Here is a 20,481-nt window from a genome sequence, read left to right as displayed (position 1 = left end):
AAATAATAGAAGACACTTGTGAATTCTACTCTACATATCTTCAATTTACAACAATAACTACTTTAGTGAGAGAAGACAGCTATGAAAATGCAATTTGAGATAAAGCATATGAAACTTTATTAACACTTGCACTCATTTTCTTTGTGAAGTTTAGTCTGCAAATATTATTAATGATTGTAGAAACTTTGGTTGCAAATATTACTAAAAAAATAAATAACTTCAAAATGGCTCCCTTATTCCTTGCTTTCAAGTTACAAAACAAATAACCAAAAACACAGCTACTTTCATACATAAAACAATTATTTCTCATTCAAAGTCTTGTCACAAACCTTTGACTGAGAGAAATTCTAGTTGACCACATCAAGAACGAGCTTGCGGGACTTGAGAACAGACCACCTCAAACGCCTATAGTATGCAGCTTGAAGCAGAGCCAGTGACAGTACAAATATCCACTTGAATCCCATCTGCAAAACCGACCCAAAATCAATATCATTATTCTACACGGTTTAAAATTACAAGTATTTCCTTGAGGGCACTTACCAGTTTCCTTTCTTCCATTTCTGGTTCATCAGCCCAGCTTAAAAATGAAACAATATCTTTTCCCATCTGCAGAAATTAAATAAAAATAAATATTAACTTTCAAAATACATATATTAAAGAATGATTTACACGAATGGTCGCTGACGTTTACCCAAATTACGGATTTCATGCATACTTTTCAAATATTACACCTTTAGACCAGACATTTTTAAAAAAGTAACACATTTAGTTTGTTGTTTATTATAAAGGGTATTTTAGTCATATAACCAACCTGAGCCTCTGTTGCAGGAGTGCCATCTTCATACTCAACCGCACCATCATTAAGCATTTTAGGCATTGCAATAGCGCCCCCAGGAAAATAAGGATTGTAATGCAGACCCTCCCTGATCTGCAATTAATTATAGGTTGATTATTATGATGACCAAGAAAAACCGTAATAAGATATAGTGTAAGATTCGCTACTGACCGAAACACCGGCGGGAGGATCACGGTAACCAGTCAGAAGTGCAAACACGTAGTTTTATCCATTGTGACAAGCCTAGAAGAACAAAATGTATAAACTTGTTGACATTTGAAACGATGATAATACCCTTGAATAGTTAAAGCATGAGTCATGAACTCATGGCTTACTTTGGTGATAAGGCTTAAGTCAGGAGGGTAGGCCCCGCCATTAGCGAATCTAGCAGCTTGCTCGTTTGCGTAGGGTTGAGGGAATCGGTCACTGAGTTTGCCAGGGCGGGTGAACATCTCACCCTCGTCATTAGGACCGTCAACAACCTCGATTTCCGCAGCCATAGCTTTGGTTTCCTCTTCGGTGTATGCAACGCCCACCAAGTCACGGTATGAAACCAAACCCATTGAATGGCACGATGCACAAACTTGCGTGTACACTTGGTGACCACGTCGGATCCTGATTAAAAAATGATGTCAATTTCAATGGGTGATCATTTCATCCCGCTTACTTGTTAATAGGTCAATACAGTTTTGTGTATTATATAAAATTAGCTAGAAATGAAAGGAGGCAACCTCACCAACGTTTATTTTAAAAACGCATACAACCTTCAAAACTGTTTTACTCAAAGATTAAGATAATTACTATAATAGTTTTGTTATATGTTAATAGATAATGCATTTATTAGTTATAAAATAAACAAAACGTCTTTGTGGGTCAACTAGACCTGACCTACATTGTGAATTAAGGGTGTGCATGGGTCTGTTTTAAACTAAAAGCAAACCAAAAACTTGGTTTTTTAGTTTTGGAAAGCTGCTCGATTTTTTCATTCTGTTATTTGGGCTAGAATTAAAAACTGGCTCACAATAATGAATTTGGTCTAAATACTTTTGTTGATTAATGATTAATTAACCACCAAAATTTTGGCTAAAAAAATTGGGTTGAATAACTTTAACTCTTATAAATTACTTAGCATTCAGTCATTCAGAATATAAAATATAAAGTACATTACTTTACATTCAAGATATAAAGTACATAAATTCGGTGTGGTTCGGTTTTTTAGTTTGTACTACATGCAAAACTGAAACCAAACCGAAAACTCATTTTTTTACAGAAACATAAACCAAAACGTCGGTTTTTGTTTGGGTTCGGTTATTTTAGTCTTTTTGGTTTCATGCACACCCCTATTATAAATAACCCTTACCAAACCCACCTATCTTGCCCTGTTTAAAACATTCCACTGCATCATCGATATTTCAGCAGTAAAGTCTAAAGGTATCAGATTATTCGAAACTAACAAGAAGACGAGCCACACGAAATTGTTAAGAGAAAACAGAGACATGCAATCTAAGTTTGACAATATAGCACCATTACATAGAAAATAATCAAACATGCATCCATAAGGTAGAATAAGGAACCATCTGTATCCTATTTATTGACTAGGTTCAACTCAGCTTTGATTTTCATTGCAGTCCAATACTAAGGATTAGAAATAAAGTAATTATAAAAAGAAGGTAAACAAAAGTTGGTTAGAAAACAAGCTTACGAAGCATGGTCATATGAACTGAGAATGCCTTGGTGGGGCCAAGGGTAGCTTGGAGACTCGAGACCATGTTCGGCCTCATCAGCAGCCACTACCGTTGTGAAACTCAGAAGCCCTGAAACACCTGCTCCAAGGAGTGCTATTCCTCTCAGAGACTTCATGCCAGAACCATCTTGATCCTTCTTTGTAGTTAGAGTTGACAAAACCTGAGGGGCCTAAATTTAATATAAGTTGTAAGTAATTGCAGCAACCAGTAAACAAAATACATAGATAAGGAAAGACAAGATGTATATATATGTCATGTTTGAAATTGCTAAATGGAAATCAACGGTCATTATATAAGAAGAAATCCATCTAATTGCCAGCTAGAAACAATGCCATACTTTGAAAGTGGAAATTTAAAAAATGTTAGCTTAAAAGAGGTATTTTAAACAAAAGCATAGAACTGGATTTTTTGGCATCACAGGCTCACATGAGACAAAAACGGAGAATTGTTTAAAACAAGACGATCATGCTTACAGTGGATTGAGAATGAAGTCTACTCCTCAGCAAGTGGTAAATTCCCCTACCACCAGCCATTTAAGCCAATTTCCTGTGAATACATATATCATAATAAATCAAAGTTAACTTCTGTTTCGTCTGCAACTAGTATCAAATTCACACCCACACTCTATAATGCCACATATACATTAGCTCCAAAGAATAAATCAACAACTAGTAACAATATTTCTCACACTTGATATGTTACTTTTCAAACTTCAAACTTTTTAATTGCATTATGTGTGTATTTGCATAATTGCATTTTATAAGTATAGTTTCAACACCAAAATCAGGTAGTAGACCTTTTCATAAAATCAAGTATCTGTCATAGTAATCGATAGACATACAAGCAGCCACCTAAGAAACAATTTAATTAAACAGTGCATCACCTACAACTAAGCACATGGATCCATGAAATGAAGATAATGAGCCACTGATGTAAAGAATAAGCAGTAAATGTACCAGCAGTAATGTCTAATGAATACATGCATAACAACCAACAAAACGTTGCCCTAATTTTGTGGATTGGGAAAACTAATACATAAAGGAGTGAAGATCTAATTAGAAGGAAGATATAATATAATAATAGCTACGAGAAACAATCAATGAATAATACACAGAGATTGCAACACATTTCTTCGCATAGATGAACATACATACTTACAGGGAGTTACAGAGCACACATGGCACACACATAATAATTCATATTATAAAATTATAACTATAACACAGCGTATATGAAAATTAATGTATTACCTCTATTCTTGTATCTATATAATGTGTACATAAGTTGATTTTATTTATATCATAAAATTATTTTTTCAAATGAATTTAATAAAAAAATGCTTGTGCAATACCTGAAAATATTTGTTTCTATTGAAAAATCCATTCTCATTGTCATATATGTATAATTGAAAAACTTTTGGTTATGAACTAATTTAGGAAATAAAGCTTCTCATACGATGTTACTAACCACTCGGTATAAATACAAAAGTGGCGTTACTTTTATTGATATATTTATCAATTTACCACTTATTAAAGAAAAGTAGAACATTAAATTGTAACAATTGATGTTCTTCAAGAGGTATGTTTTTCTGAGTTACACAATGAAAAAGATTTTGATAAGTTTCAGAGGGCTTTTCGACTTTGTCATAATGACAACATAAAAAATAACATGTTAACCCATCCAATTTTGTGAGTATTTTGTTTCAGTTGAGCATAGTTTTCATGACATGCTTTTCATACAACGTTCTGATCACCATTGAAGGAAAAATTAATGTTGACATAAATGTTTCAAAATTGATAAAGGTTATAATCATTAATAGGCATGGGGGTGGTATGTTAAAAGTGTTCGCAATCTTGTCTTACATTTTAATCGTTGAGAGAAAATAGTCAGTTTGCCAAATCCCGAACCTTTGATTATTTTAAAAAATGCCCTTAAAAATAAATTTGAAACCCGAATCATGTTTAAAATTTTAACTTTCATACTTTTGACATTTTAAAGTCAACACTTTGAACCCATAACAAATTTGACGATAAATCTATAATGAATTCTCAAACATTTAAAAATACTCAAAATTTTCATTTTTGACCCGTAACAAATTTTGACCTAAATGTAGTTAATTTGTATCAAATAATCTATTTACCAACTTTTGACCCATAATATCAAATTTAAGTTTCATAAAAAACCTGAAACAATTTTCATTTGAGAAGTATGATTTGTTGTTGAGTTTTGAAATTCACCAAGTATTTTGAAAGTCAACACTTTGAACCCATAACAAATTTGACAATAAATCTATAATGAATTCTCAAACATTTAAAAATACTCAAAATTTTCATTTTTGACCCGTAACAAATTTTGACTTAAATGTAGTTAATTTGTACCAAATAATCTATTTACCAACTTTTGACCCATAATATCAAATTTAAGTTCCATAAAAAACCCGAAACAATTTTCATTTGAGAAATATGATTTGATGTTGATTTTTGAAATTCACCAAGTATTTTGAAATATGTAGTAAAATAATATGTTAATATTTATATTTATAAAAATATATAGATATTATATAAATATAGTGTAAAAGGAAAGTGAATAATTATTGATTTATCTACCTATTCTAATAAAGTAAAATAAATGTGAACACTTGTCATGTTTTGGTTAATTCGCACAATTTTTTCCCTCCAAAACTAATATACCCTGATATATGTAATAAATCAATAATTATTCACTTTCCTTTTACACTATATTTATATAATATATATATATATTTTTATAAAGGGATTACTCTGTAGAATAGGAACCAAGTTTCAGAATTGTTCTAATCAAGTCACTGAACTTTTAAAATTGTTTAAATCCTAGGTATTTAACCTGAACTCTAGGTTATTTAAGAGTATATATTATATTATATCAATATATACACACACATACATAACATGTGTTAGAAACTTCACACAGACTACTCTAGAGCTCCATCTTTAACCAACGGATGGTGCCACCACTCAGCCAGGCCGCAACCATCAACAATTGCACCACGGCCACTGTCAACCACACCCTGATATCTTTGCACTTCCAGAATCATACCAAATCCCAAAGGCCTAGGCACAAAGCCCAGTTCCGACGAGGGTTTCAAAATCTATTTCTCGTCTTTCCGATCGCAACCCTAAAACCCCTTCGTTTTTTGGATCCGGACATCACACCGCTTCGTTTTTAGCGCGTTAAATGGTTGTCGTCGGTGATGGTGGCTACAATTTCTTCAGAGGCGAGGTTCCGGAGGTGATTGTTTTTGGCCGAAATCATTTTGCAATTGTGTTCGGAGTTGTGGAACATTGTAAATTAGGAGTTGGTGGTGTCGGTTTTGGCTGGTGGTGTTACAATCTTGGTGGTGGTGGGTGGTCAGCGACTAAGTTTGCTAAGGTGGTGGTGGGTTGTTGATCGGAGAAACCAGGAGGAACAAAGAAGGCAGTTGTTATGCTTTATTAATTTTATTGTTTTTATGTCATTTGTTTTATGGGATTTTATTAATTTAATAAAACTTAAATAACCTACTGTTCAGGTAAACTATTTTAAAAAAAGACTAAACAACCTGGTATTCAGGTAAAATATCTAGGATTGGAACAATTTTAGAAGTTCAGTGACCTGATTAGAACAAATTATTTTATCAGTGACCTGATTAGAACAATTCTGAAACTTGGTTACTATTCTACAGAGTAATCCCTTTTATAAATATAAATATTAACATATTATTTTACCACATATTTCAAAATACTTGGTTAATTTCAAAAATCAACAACAAATCATGTTTCTCAAATGAAAATTGTTCTGGGTTTTTTTATAGAACTTAAATTTGATATTATGGGTCAAAAGTTGGTAAATAGATTATTTGGTACAAATTAACTATATTTAGGTCAAAATTTGTTACGGGACAAAAATGAAAATTTTGAGTATATTTAAAAGTTTGAGAATGCAAAATAGATTTATCGTCAAATTTGTTATGGGTTCAAAGTGTTGACTTTAAAAAGTTAAAAGTATGAAAGTTAGAATTTTAAACATGATTCGGGTTTCAAATTTATTTTTAAGGGCATTTTTTAAAATAATCAAAAGGTTCGGGATTTGTCAAACTGATTATTTTTCCCTCAACTATTAAAATGTAAGAAAAGATTGCGAACACTTTCGACATACCACCACCATGCCTATTAATGCTTCTAACTTTTATCAATTTTGAAATATTTATGTCAACATTAATTTATCCTTCAATGGTGATCAGGACGTTGTATGGGAAGCATGTCATGTAAAACTATGCTCATATGAAACAAAATATTAACAAAATGGATGGGTTAACATGTTTTATGTTGTCATTATAACAAAGTCGAGAAGCCCTCTTAAACTTATCAAAATCTTTTTCATGGTGTAGCTCAGAAAAACATAGCTTTTAAAGAACATCCATTGTTACAATTTAATGTTCTACTTTCCTTTAATGAGCGGTAAATTGATAAATATATCAATAAAGGTAACGCTCCTTTTATATTTAGACTGAGTGGTTAGAACTACTATCGTATGAGAAACTTTATTTCCGGAATTGGTTCATAATCAAAAGTATTTCAATTATACATATATGACATTGAGAATGAATTTTTCAATAGAAAGAAATATTCTTGGGTACGTTTTTGCATGAGCATTCTTTTATTAAGTTCATTTAAAAAAATAATTTTGTGATATAAATGAAATCAATTTATGTACACATTGTATAGATAAAAGTATAGATATAATACATTTTTTTCATATACGCTATGTAATTATTTGTTTTACTTGTAACTTTTTAATTTGAATTATCCCGTGTCTGGCACGGGCTCTAAAACTAGTTACATATATTATGGTATATTAGTTTTGGAGGGAAAAAATTGTGAGAATTAACCAAAACATAACAAGTGTTCACATTTATTTTACTTTATTAGAATTGGTAGATAACTGTTCAAGGCTTTTTCAATGGTAGTTAACTAATTTTCAAATTAGACACCTCTCTATAGCAATCATTCATTTTCAAGATTAATTCCATTCATTTTCAAGTTTGATTTTAATATCTTTTTTTTTCATAATTAATTTTTAACATATATAACTTACAAATTTTAAAATACAATGTTTTCTTAAATTCCGAATATATGGACGGTTAGGACATACTCATTTTAATTTACGTTTCAGTATGATCATCTATCATAGTCGGATTCCGCCCTTGTTGGCGTTGGAGTCACGGTGGCTTTACCAATTGTCGTGTCTATTGTTAACTATTTAAATCGACCGCCCATATAACGCGGGGTAAAAAACCTTGTTTATTAAATAAAATGCAACTATATTTATCGTATTAGTGGATACCCGACCGACCGATAATCAAAAACTTGTACCATGTCCATATCCATATGTATTAAGTATATTATACAATATTAAAAGCTAAATAAATCTTTTTTAAAAATTTGTTGAGGTTCCTAAAGTTTTGAAAATTTTAGAACTATACTTGACAACTTGATATCAAAAATATCAAAAACCGTCCCAAAGTTCAAACTCATGCCTAGATTTATGTTTTCTGTTTTAACACACACTCCTGACTTTGTTAGTTGACCTTTTTTTTTATGAAACAAGTACTATTTTACATACAATCGGTTTGACACTAGTTAGAGGTGTACCAAAGAAAAAACAGTTTTGGTTCAACCCGGAACCAAACCGGTTTTGACCAGAAGCGTAACCGGTTCCAACATCGACCGTAGGGCTAAAACCGGTTGAGAGCCCCTCGGTTGAAACTGGTTTGGAATTGGTTAAAACCAAACTGAACCACTTTGGAAATGATCCTTTCCCAAGTGAAAACCAGTTTGGATAGGTAACGGTTTGGATAAAAACCGGTTTTGACTTTTGTTGACCCAAGCCAAACCGGTTTCGAAAATAAAACGGTTTTGTGCACCATCAAATCTCACGTCATATTTATTTGTTTAGATGTGGGTAATGCAGCAAACACCATCGGCCGTGGAACACCTTCAAACATGAACGACCAGCCTCTCATTCACCGGCAAATTTTGGAAATCCGCCTTTCGCCATACCTCAGAAACATTCGGGCACAATATCCTAAATTAGTAATCAAAGCCTTTTTTTAATGGTAATAATTATTACCAATATTAAACTTAAAACTTCCAAAAACTTATCACAAGGACTTTGAACCGATGGCCCTACTGTCATCCGTGGATTGAAGAACCACCAACTGCAGATGATCTAATGGCGTTTGTTATCAGGCTACCAACAAGCTGATATACCAACTAACATACCAGGGTTTGTGAGTTGTCCCATGGCGCACTACTTGGAAAGTTAAAGGGGCTAGATATATTAAAAGCTACTGATGTTTAATGTGAAGCTGGTTTTGCTCATTTCATTTGACACTAGATGATATTCGATAGGAATCAACATTTTCCAGGACTGATAGGTGATGCATTCTATGAGCAAACACATTAATATACTCTCACCTGCTTTTAACTAAAGCTACCAGAAACAAGCAATTAGATTCATGTTTTATCATCATTTTGGTCCATGTACAAGGCGTGAAACTTTCTCATTTATACAACAAATCAAATTGTATCAAAAGAGCACAATGACCATGTGATTTGAGCTTTAAATGGAACAGAACACCTACGGATGCAACACCATAAAAACAGCAATGCATGCATTTTCTAACCTACATACATGTCTAGTCCAAAAAGTTTACTCAGCTTAGAAATCCCGGACCCAGTTTTATCATCTTAGTATCGGGGCATAAGGAGCTGGGCATGGAGATATAGACAGATCTGGTAATTTGTTTATCAAATCAACTGTTACCTCCAAACATCTGCTTAATATTTTCTTCTCACACCTCAAAAGCTGTGTAGCAACTCGTTTCTTGGGATCAATATCACATTCTGCCAACTGTATTCGCCAACACCCATAATTAATAAAAGAATTCACAGCCCATTTGGCTTGTTATCCAACCCGCGTCATCTAAAATTGAAAAATAAAAAAAACAATGTATTACCAGGGCTTCATCTTCACTTAAAGTAGTGGGATAACCTGCCAGTCTTTCTCTAAAATAAGTAGCTAGTTGGTTCAAAACTGCATATTCCATACACGGGCTTACCTGTATTATCATAAAAATACTATAATAAAGATACTGAACTACTATTGCTCTTAAAACTGAAATTGGCAATGGGTCCCACAAGATGGACTTACTGGACATACTGGACCTTGAGAAGATATAACCGACTCCATCTCTAAAGGATCTGAAACATAACCTAACCTCATATATGGAAGCATATCTAGAATGGTTTCTCTTTCCTTTCCCACTTTAACCTTGAGGAAGATAAGATTATAAATTTAAAATCTAATCAATATCAACACCCAACTGCAACATTATTTTAAAACGAATACTGCACAAATGGTCCCTGAGATTTGGACTAAACATAACCCCTTACCAACATTTGGACTAGGTTTGCGATTTTCAAATTCCGGGGACCAAACTTGCAATGTGGTCAAATCACAGGGACCATTTTTTAAATGTTCACAAAGTGAAAGTAAGTGTGAAATATACCTGAAAAGTTTGTATAGTTAGCCTTCCATTTCTTTGAGCAACCAATCTCTTATCTTGATATTGAGGATCCTCTGTATTCAATGCTGCCTGGAAACCAAGTGAGTCAGATTCTTGAAATGGTAAAATTTCATGAAGATATGAGAATTTCAAATTAACCTCGACCACCAAACGGTCATAAGAGTTGTCTTCATCAACAAAACCGTAATTGATTAGTAATTTTGAATTTGGTTGTGGGCCACACCTACAAACATTTGTATAATAAAGATCAACACTATGCTCTCACAAACAGTCAAGTATGGTATAATATAATCCAAAAAAAAAGCAGATAGTATACCATACTACAATAGATTGTCCAGCTAGGTATGGGCGATCAACAACCAATTGGACAGCTCCATCTACAGCTGTTAACATGGCCTTGCAATTGCTTCTATAGGTCAGTAGAGGAGGTCCAAGTGGAACCAATGCAAACCTTCGTGCCAAACTCACATTCTAACGGTAAATACTCCATTAAAAAAAGACTAATCACTAATGAAAACCAGGTATTATCAAATAATAAGAGTATAAGACAAACCTGCAAATGCACGACACAGGATTGAACTGCTACAAAGGCTTGCTTAAATATCTCAAATGGAAAGGCCTCAGTAGGGATATCAAATGGATATTGCTGCCCAAAAAAGAACAAAAGAGTAAATTAAAGCAATCAATCATGTAAAGAACTGAAATTTAATATACAAAAACCAAAGTAAAACACCTGGAATAGTGATCCAGCCATAAACCAGACCGTGTCAAGCTCGTTGTACTCTTTCCTAATACCTTCTGCTCTTTCAAGAACTTCAGCCTGATATATTGGCATGGTGATCAAAAACCTACTGTCCCGTTGTGTGAAAAGTTTCTTGTTATAATATTACAGTCAGAGCAGAAAGAAATACCTTAACTGGACTTCCATTCAGATAACTCAGTTCAGATTCAGACCACAAGAGTGGTGATTCAACAGCTAGCTGCCCCCTACCGCGCTGGCGGTCAAGCTCTCTTATATACGGGTACCAAAAAGACTCCTTTCCTTGTTTTTTCTCATACATTAGATACAAAGCAAGGCAAGCTAATTCCGATAACTTGTTTGTAGTTAACAGTTCAGCTGCATTTACAATAACGAAAAAGAGTCCTAGTCATAATAATGATCTATCAAACAGAATACAAAACCTAAATCAAGTAGCTAAAGAATATCATAAATCTACATTTGCATATGTTCAATCATTTATATTAAATTTGAGATTAGGGCTGTCAATTGGGCACCTGTTTTAAGACAGGATTAAATCTATTAATAAAAAAAGTACACTGTGATTTTTTTAATTTTTTAAAAATAAATATCAAACACAAATACTAATAAGATGCGTTTTACTACTTTATATCTTATGTCTATATCACAGTTTTAAGTTTCATATACCGATAAGGAGAAATGATGGAGTCATCCCTACCATAGCATTGCTATTGGTGGGATATACTGAGTACGATGTGTTTGATATTTGTGTTAAGTGTGTCTGTCTCGAACCTGTTTAACACGATAAGACCTGTTTTGACAGCAGTATTTAAGAATCAACCAACAATGTCAACAATATGCACATCTAATATATGTAATTGAACAGCAACTTACCAACAGTCTCATTTCCCAAAACTCGCTCAAGCGTTACAATCAACGGATTCGGAACAGAAAACGCAATATCACCTGCCTACATTTCAGCATAGATTACACCAACAGTTAACCCTGGGTTCACACCAATTGGAATAAAACAAAACTTAGTAAAAATAAAAAATGGTGGAACCTGTAAATCCTCACTTGCAGCAACGTAATGAATGGGACGATGGCGTGAATCATACGCTGGACGTTCTTTGAGAACCACTTTGCACGGAGGCAAGCCGTTATTATGCATCCAGGTTTTCAAATCTACATCCTTCTCGTGAAACGACGACGTGGTGGAGACGAGTGTATCGGAGTTTGAAGCCACGCATGTGTTTGAAGTACGCCAACGGAAATCTCTCGGATTTGAAATTGAAACCCTATGGTGATGATGATGATGATGAGTTGGATTGGAATTGAATATGCATTTGGTTAGTTGCAGACACGCGAGGTCCATTGGTGAATCAGGTGTGGATCATTTAGGTGGGAAGATGGAATTAGGGTTAGGGTTTAGGATTGAATGAAGATGGAATTGCTGGTGGTGGCGTTCTTGTGATAAGGAGATCAAATCATTTTACCTACCGGTCTTTGATTCCTTATTTTACTTTACCTCCATTAACTCATAATTCCGAAGTTGTAACTTATTTTCTATCAACATAAGGATTTTTACATATATTATCCATCCTCTTCCTTTATTACATATTTTCTCAATGCTAAATCTTAAATTACATGTTTTCTCGTCTAGTCTTTAATTATCATTTTACCATTTTACAACTATATGTAAATGTCCCTATATTTATTTAAGCTTAGGTGAATTTTACGTAATTTGACATTTTGACGTTGATATTTTTTATAATGTTGTTTTTATTGTAATTAATAAAATCAATTTAAATAAATTTATTTCGTAACCTGCATGTAGAAAGCAGTTGAAATTTTATATATATTATATAACCATATCAGTGCATTTTTTAAATAACTAATACGTAAATTTTTTTTAACGATTAAAAAAATTGACCCCAACTGAATTTATTAGCTTCGATATGTTCGTCTTAAAACCAACTTAGTTTGGGTTTAAATTGGGGGTATATGTAATTGATACTATTAAGAAGAGGATATATGTAAATTAGTTCATTAAGGGTAAAATAGTCATTTAGTTAGTTAATTTAAATGAAATTGGAAGATATGTAATATATGTGGTTTTGGGAGAGGAAATATGTAATTTAAGGTTTAGCATTGGGAAAATATGTAATAAGAGAAGTTGAGGAGGGGATATATGTAAACGCCCCTAACTTATAATCCATAAGTTATAAGCTATAATTATTTCTAAATAAGGAATCCCAAACACCCTTACTTGCCTTTTTTAACCACCAACAACAAAAGAATACCCCATACGTCATGCTATGTAGAACAACGGCAAGCCCGCTATCTTTTGTTCTGAAAAAAGCCACCGCCCAAAGTCACTATGATAAATCCCTGATGAAATCTGATTCTAAATCCCAAATCTTCATTTCCCATACAATTTATTAGTTAGTTTTTACTTTAAAACAATGATGAAGCTTTATGGTGGCGCGAGTTCCCCCACCCCTCCTCTCTTTCCCTTGTTTTCTTTTTTCAGTAATGTAAATTTACTTGTTTTCGTCGAAAATTTACTCGTTTTATGAAAAAAAAAGACATAAAACCTTTTTTTTAATTTAAGATTGCCAAACAGCTTCTTACGTAATTTTGATGTATTAAAAATGCAAAACTATTAAAAATTGGTTTGACAAGGTACTCCATGTCATCAAAAGAATAAAAAAGAATCACAAGAATTCATTTAAAAAAAAACAAGAAGAATCAAGTGAACAGCCTACACATCTTTCACACTAGTAAAACATAAAAGAGGTGTATGTGTGATAATATAATGAGATCGCGATGCTTTTGGTACTATTTGTTTACGCTAGTAGCGTAGTGGTCCCCTAGATAAGTAAAAAAAATTGAAAGAGAGAAACAAAAAGGAAAAAAAAGGCCCAAGTTGCAGCCCAAATCAAGAGAGAAAAATAGAAGGCCCAATCAAGAATGATAGAACCTGCTAGCGTGTAGAGGCGAAAAAAAACCCGAACACGACACCGGACCCGAAAAAAATACGCGGAACCAGTTATTTTAATACCGGGTTTTTAATACCCGAACCCGACCCTACCCGTAGGGTACGGATAGGGGTATGCATTTTAGTACCAAAACCCGTACCCGGAACCGGGCCCGATTTATACCCGGTAACACCCGGAACCCGGAACCGGGTTTTTCCAATACCCAAAACTAGGTTTTTTAAATACCCAATCTATACCCGAAATTACCTGACAAATACCCGAAAATACCCCTAAAAATTGTAACCCCTTAAAAAAATCCAATCTATAGCCGAAAAAACCTCAAAAAAACCCAAAAATAGGGGTTTTTAATACCCGGAAATAGGGTATTCAAATACCCGGTTTTAAAATACCCGACCCGAACCCGATGCATAGGGTATGGTTTTTAGAGACAATACCCGGACCCGAACCCGACCCGGGTATTACCAATACCCGATTTTGCAATACCCGGTTCCATACCCGAACCCGGGTATTTGAAAAACCCGATTTATGCACCTCTACTAGCGTGCATACATTGATAGAAGGCCTGGAATGACGAAGATAGCGCATGCGCATGTATGAATCTTATCTATATGTGAAGTTCAAGTTTCCCATCTCCATTTCTTTGTAAAACGTTTCTATTCGCATGTCCTTCTGTAACCAGTTTCATATGAATTCAAAAAAATCTGAGCTAAACGTACTGTATTCATACGCATTAATTATTGCTATGGGTTTGAGAATCATATGACAAGAATTATCAACTATCAATTATAAATAAAGAAAAGTAGATGTCACTTGTTGCACTATATTATTGATTTCCTTGCCTAGACATACCTATTTTACATGTGTAATCTTATAGCATCTATCTTAAAGAACATTTTAGAGTTTATTTTTCTATATCAACATATTTATTTTAGAAGTATTCATGACTTTTTCTCTCTACTTTTTAATGATTATCAGAATACTTGCAGATAATAAGATAAAGTATTGATGTAATGATGTCTACTGGCTTAAATTCATACATAAATTGCGTTTATTTAATCACCTACCAAACATTTTTAATTAATTGCTAAACCAATGATCACAAGTAGTAAATTCTTCATTGGGACATGTTAATATACATGCAACAATATCAATCATTTCCAGCCAAATTGTGTGGTGCATGATCAATTATTGTACCAATAAATATTAAATTTCTCAAAGAAGGTTGAGAATACACCTATAATTAAATATTTAGATCCATCAATGACATGCTTAATACAACAGCATAATGCAATTGCCCAGTAGCTACAACATTCATCAGCTTTAACATACATATTCTGTCAAACCAAATTACACTCCATACTGGATCATCATGTCATTACCGCATCTGGGACCCACCGCAAATCAAGCACAAGCATTCTTTTTCTTCACTTTCCTCTTAACAAGCTTTTGAAAATCCTCATCTGAAAGCGACAACACCTGGTTTAAAAGCAACTGCACCCCACTCTCCTTAACAAACTCGTGCCTCGGTTTAATCCGGTCCTCCAAACTATACCCAAAATACCGAGGAAACTTAACCAACTCGGTCTTCGGGTATTCCATACTTATAAAATATTCCCATTTCGGTAACAAATTATCCTCCACACTAAAAGTATAAATAGCCCCATATCTAGAAGCCATTAATGCAAAATCAGCAATATGATATCCCTTTTGCAAAAAGAATTCGGTAACCGGTTTCAAACTCGACTCAATGCTCAAACCAAACGCTTGTGGACACCGAGACATAACAACCGCAGGATTAACTCCAATTGTAGAGAAGTAATCAGCCGTGGGCCGTAGCTTCTCCTCCACACTGTAACTTATGATGGACGGGTAGCGTGTGAGCACTTTCCCGACATCTTGAGATGAAAGCCCCATTTCGTAAAGGTAATCGACGGTTGTTTGTAGCTTTGATCTACTGTAAGTGAGGAGCGCAGGAAAGCGGTGGATAACTTTTGCCCATTTTTTCTTGTCGACGCCTAAATCTTCTAGAAACGCCATTGTTGGGATTAAGTTATCGGTTAGACTAATACCGCATAACTGTGGTCGTTTACTGATAATATTGGGAATGTCGGATTTTGCGATACCGAGATCGAGAAGGAACTCGACTACAGGCTTGATTTTTCCCTCCAAACTGTAGTAACCGAAAGCAGGGAATTTTCTAATGACTTCTTTGATGACATCACGCTCCATGCCGAGTTGTTCTAGGTAAACAACATGCGGAGGGAGCTTTGGTGTGTCGGTGATATTATTTGCGCGTGTTGTGGTTGTTGGTTTTTTGGTGGGTTCTGAAACTGTGGAGACGGGTGTGGTTGTAGTTGTAGTTGAGGTATCGATGACATTAGAAGATAGTTTTGGCACGGTTTCGGTTGACTTTTCTTTGACTAGTGGGATAGGAAAGTATTCTAGCACTTCAACAAAACTATCTCCGTGTTCCTCGACGAGTTCTTCTAGGTATGGGATGAGTGCGTCTCTGATTTCGGGAGTCGTCAGTTCTCGACCTGCAAGTAGTTGTTATATTATGACAAGGAACTGATTCAAGAGTTAGCAGACTCTTACATGGACTAGCTTGATAGGATAAGACAGGGCACAAAAGGCCCAAACAGCTTAAAAATGTCACTCCCAAATTCCACCTTTTAGATTCAACGCGTTTAAATATTTTTCTTTGACCCGACTTCGCCAATAAAGATTTTTTCCAAAATTTTGCAATCTTCTAGCCTTCCCTTATTTAGACTTGAAAGCGTTTTTACACTGATTAACATAGTTTACGTTCTTAATTTGAGTCTTAATTTCATTATTTATGAGTTGATTTGTAAATTAAAAAAATTGGCAGACCTACCAATTTTAAAATTCCCTTTATAAGAGCATCCTATGTAATTTTGGCCCAAAACCGTAACCATAACCGAACTATCGGTTAACCAGAGAATGATAACCGATCAGTTATGGTTAATCTGTTTTACACGTTGTTTTAGCTTGGTTAATCGTAAACTATAACTGGTCATCACATGTTTGGGCCTGACTAAAACAGCCTACAACAATGCAATTGGGCTTCAAAACCGTTTACTAACTGTTATTAGACATTTGGGCTTGAATAATTTGAGTTTTACCATTTGACATTCGTATATATCACATGGCATTAAAAAAATTATATAAAGGTAGTGAGTGGCGTCGGTTAACCGTGTTTTACTCAATCATGGGTCGGTTCAGTTTTGTCAGTTACAGAAATATGAATAAACAAAACCGACCCAACAAGATTGTTATTCCGAGCTACAAATATTAAACAAAAAATCTTGACAAATATGAATCATACCTACTAAATATCTGGTTTTGTAAACCGTGTGAAGCCTGGACATAAGATGGTCAACGAAAAGGTCCAACTTCTTCATCTTTCGGGCTGCACTTACACGGTTCATTCCTTGATTTGTCAAAAACATGTGCAACACAGCCTTAGCTTCCTCTCGTTCTGCTAACAACAGACTCGGAGGCACGTTTACTAAGCTTACCGCCCCATCTATCACAGATTCAGCATTTCAAAATAACATAACAGTAAAACATTGGCCTAAATAATAGAAAAAGACAAGATATGATAATAATGAACTTTTACTAGCTTACCAGTTTCAGCCCGACAGAAAACGAGCCTTTGAGGGAAAGAAAGTTGGGTCCTGAATTCATAAGAACTAAGATTGGTGTTAATAAAGACAAATAAGCACTTGAAGAATCCTATATATGTAACTAAAACAGCTAAAAGAATGCTTATTTGCTAAATCATATTTTTAATTTACCTAAGGGATTTTTAAAAACATAATAATAAATATTATAATAAGCTGAAAACATTGATTCTAAACATATTAATAATAAAAGATAAGTGTTTTGTACAATTCAATCTCTTGTAAAAGCAACCTTAGCATTAACAAATAACATAACAGAAACTGATGACTAAAGTAAAAAGGTGAAATAGATGATGTTTACTAAACAGCATAGGCCTAGAATTGAGGATTGAAGAATATATTACCGGGAGGATACTGAGGGCGAGGCTGCAGCGAAGAGGGAGAGGGTGTCGGAAGTACGGAAGAGAGTGAAAGCAGCCTGCATTTGGAATGGAAGGCGGTGGTGTTGGGTGATAAGCTGTATATGGAGTAAAATGGTTCCGCTATTTGGATTGGAAAAACAACAAGATATGGTTTACTTCTTGTTTATCTATTGAAATTGTGTGACTGCCACAGCTATCATATGTAATCAAAAGTAAAAAATTTAAAAACTCGTCACTTTTAACCAAGTGAACACCAAATAACTTCTAGTTCAATAGTATCTTGGTGGTGGGATAAGACTTAGTGACCATAAGATCCTGGGTTTGAATCTTACAAGAGAGGGTTTTTCTCAAATATTGAGTTTCCTCCTGAATTGGTGGCTGGTGGTGGATATGATCGCGTGATATCACTCGTGCCACGATGATACTCCAGTGGTCCGTGAGTGATCCAAATTAGTCGTTCAAAAAAAAAAACTAATTGAACATTTATTCCATAATTAAGGGAAAATTCTGAAAAATAGTCCAAAAAAAATAAAATAAAAGAAGGTATCAAAATAGTTCTTGAAATTTTCAATTTACCAAAACAACCAACCCAAAATCATCGGCGCCGCTACATTTGGTCTAAAATTCGCCCACCACTAAATCATTGACACGTGTAAAGTGGTTGGCACAATCCGATAGTTTTGCTTTCAAATCTATCTGTCCCGATTATTTTGGTCTGAAATTCGTGTTCACGTGAAATTCGTGGATCCAACCATCTTCTTCTTCATCTTCATATTCGTCATATTTAGGGGCGGACCTACATAGTGGTCGTCAAGGTCCCATGACACCAATGTTTTTTAAAATTTCTTTAGAAGCGATATAGAAATTTTTTGAAGGACCCCGTATAAATTAGCACTTGGACCCCATAAACATATTACTTATCTACTCTAGTGGGAAATATCCCGGTGTTAGGTGTGGAACGTCCCAGGTTTTAGTTTAAGAGTTAATTATGCAATTTGAAAGCAAACCAAGAAACAAGCAGCACAAGAAAGCAAGAAACCCCAAAAATAAAAGTAAAAACAAAAACATATTATCGGGTTGCCTCCCAGGAAACACTAAGTTTACAGGATAGTCTTCATCCGGACTCGCTCCCGAAATCTCAATCATGAGGCTTTTCTTTTATCCAACCCCGTCTAACCCATTAATTCCACCCGCCTAACATATTTAATCAAATAACAGCTAGTGAAACTAAAAAATAATTTAAAACATTCAAACGTGTTGGACCACCAACACTTAAATTTACCTGGACCATATAAGCTCTTGGACGGGGGCGATGGGTGGCGGCGGTGGCGGTGAAGGGAGGATATGACCAGTGGCGGACCCAGGATATTTTGACAACGGGGTCCCATTATTTTCGGTGTTCAAATTTTTTGGGTCGGTCGTTGTCTGGGTCGGGTCGGGTCGAGAAACATATAGCAAACAATATCATTATAATAAAACACACAAAATACGATGTCATTCGAAACAATAAGAGAAAACATTACAAATTCTATTGTGTGATGTTTCTCAATAAAAAAAAACTGGGCTATATCATTCAAACCCGCATATTTCAGCAGTGAAATGTATAATATGAATAAGTTACATGCTTCCATATGCAAAATCAAAGCTTTGCCATCGCGAAATAGAAAGTAACTAAATACAGGCTCTAAATATTCCTTGTGCCAATAATTAAAATTTAGAAAAAAGAATCGTTTTGACCCGAGCCAAATTGAAACATTCTTAAGATGAACCGTTTTGCACGATCTAAACCGTGCTACTCTCCCCAAACCCTAACTCCATAGCATGGCTCTTCTCTAAACCTTTCCAACCTTCAAACCCTTTCCCCATTCTTTTCAATGATTCTTGCATAATTAACCCTAAAATTCAAGTTTTTAACACACCAATATTTAGAGGTGTTTGTGCTCCGATAAAACCGATGGAATGTCCTTAACTTTTAGTTGTGGATGCAAAAATGGAAAATGTTAGTTTAAGGGGTGTTTGTGCTCATTCTTGATAGTTGTTAACAATAAATAAAATAAAATAAAATACACATAAAATACTCGAATAATACGGATTGCATTCGAAAATGTAAGGCCCTGAACCCGGTAGCCCTACTTTAGCGTCGGATTTACTCATAAACACAGTCCTTCAAAATCAGAGTTTATTAAAACTTTTCGCGGAATATAAAACATCAATCATTTGTTACAAAACATTAAATCCTTTCTTTAATACCATAACACAAAACTTTATATTTAAAACATCTTTACTTCTTTCTTCAGATGCCAGCCGTTCAATCCATGCCGTGTGTCATCCTCATGCTAACTCTATAATCAGCTCACCTGCGTGCATACTAAAAGTCAGCTACGCTGAGTGAGTTCTAGTTAATCAGGCAACATACAATTTTATTCTCATATATTTCTTAACGTATCCGAAGACACATATTTCTACCTTAACCTCGTATAAATATCCA

The 20,481-nt window shown here is 34.4% G+C and overlaps 2 protein-coding genes and 1 pseudogene across 4 annotated transcripts; all 3 read right to left on the bottom strand.

Annotated features, from left to right (window-relative positions):
- Nucleotides 1–196: 196 nt before the first annotated feature.
- Nucleotides 197–3,126, bottom strand: LOC143571751 (cytochrome c1-2, heme protein, mitochondrial-like; annotated as a pseudogene). Its single transcript, XR_013142150.1, has 7 exons — nucleotides 3,054–3,126; nucleotides 2,538–2,749; nucleotides 1,171–1,450; nucleotides 1,007–1,078; nucleotides 812–928; nucleotides 541–606; nucleotides 197–464 (listed from the first exon to the last, which is right to left on the bottom strand). The product of XR_013142150.1 is annotated as a cytochrome c1-2, heme protein, mitochondrial-like (transcript).
- A 6,165-nt stretch (nucleotides 3,127–9,291) lies between these two features.
- Nucleotides 9,292–12,300, bottom strand: LOC143571750 (uncharacterized). Its single transcript, XM_077057093.1, has 11 exons — nucleotides 11,989–12,300; nucleotides 11,820–11,895; nucleotides 11,098–11,303; nucleotides 10,920–11,006; nucleotides 10,740–10,832; nucleotides 10,503–10,657; nucleotides 10,325–10,409; nucleotides 10,169–10,255; nucleotides 9,811–9,930; nucleotides 9,617–9,718; nucleotides 9,292–9,510 (listed from the first exon to the last, which is right to left on the bottom strand). The coding sequence occupies exons 1-11, from the start codon at nucleotides 12,298–12,300 to the stop codon at nucleotides 9,343–9,345; spliced, it is 1,491 nt and encodes a 496-aa protein (XP_076913208.1). The 3' UTR covers nucleotides 9,292–9,342.
- Nucleotides 12,301–15,133: 2,833 nt separating this feature from the next.
- LOC143571749 (transcription termination factor MTERF5, chloroplastic-like) lies at nucleotides 15,134–18,076 on the bottom strand. 2 transcript variants are annotated; one of them, XM_077057092.1, is made up of 4 exons: nucleotides 17,976–18,076; nucleotides 17,576–17,625; nucleotides 17,274–17,474; nucleotides 15,134–16,464 (listed from the first exon to the last, which is right to left on the bottom strand). In XM_077057092.1, exons 1-4 carry the CDS (start codon nucleotides 18,053–18,055, stop codon nucleotides 15,329–15,331), a joined length of 1,467 nt encoding a protein of 488 aa, XP_076913207.1. In that variant the 5' UTR covers nucleotides 18,056–18,076; the 3' UTR covers nucleotides 15,134–15,328. The 2 variants fall into 2 exon arrangements, with proteins under 2 accessions (XP_076913207.1, XP_076913206.1); XM_077057091.1 differs by having other exon boundaries at nucleotides 17,576–17,640; nucleotides 17,976–18,055.
- Nucleotides 18,077–20,481: the final 2,405 nt, after the last annotated feature.

Source organism: Bidens hawaiensis, unplaced genomic scaffold, assembly GCF_021521415.1.
Source record: "Bidens hawaiensis isolate Kalapana, Puna unplaced genomic scaffold, B.hawaiensis_p1.1 tig00025571_1, whole genome shotgun sequence".
Classification (NCBI taxonomy): domain Eukaryota; kingdom Viridiplantae; phylum Streptophyta; class Magnoliopsida; order Asterales; family Asteraceae; genus Bidens; species Bidens hawaiensis.
Note: the sequence above shows the minus strand (reverse complement) of the source record. Positions and strands in the feature narration are given on the sequence as shown.

Excerpts from the sequence above, each read along its gene's own strand:
- LOC143571750 (XM_077057093.1), bottom strand. The coding sequence starts at position 12,300 with ATGGACCTCGCGTGTCTGCAACTAACCAAATGCATATTCAATTCCAAT. Across the intron at positions 10,410-10,502 it reads GGACAATCTATTGTAGTATG|GTGTGGCCCACAACCAAATT; the intron begins GTATACTATCTG and ends AAATGTTTGTAG. Across the intron at positions 9,931-10,168 it reads TAACTATACAAACTTTTCAG|GTTAAAGTGGGAAAGGAAAG; the intron begins GTATATTTCACA and ends ATCTTCCTCAAG.
- LOC143571749 (XM_077057091.1), bottom strand. The coding sequence starts at position 18,055 with ATGCAGGCTGCTTTCACTCTCTTCCGTACTTCCGACACCCTCTCCCTC. Across the intron at positions 17,475-17,575 it reads TTTCTGTCGGGCTGAAACTG|ATGGGGCGGTAAGCTTAGTA; the intron begins GTAAGCTAGTAA and ends AATCTGTGATAG. Across the intron at positions 16,465-17,273 it reads CAAAACCAGATATTTAGTAG|GTCGAGAACTGACGACTCCC; the intron begins GTATGATTCATA and ends AACTACTTGCAG.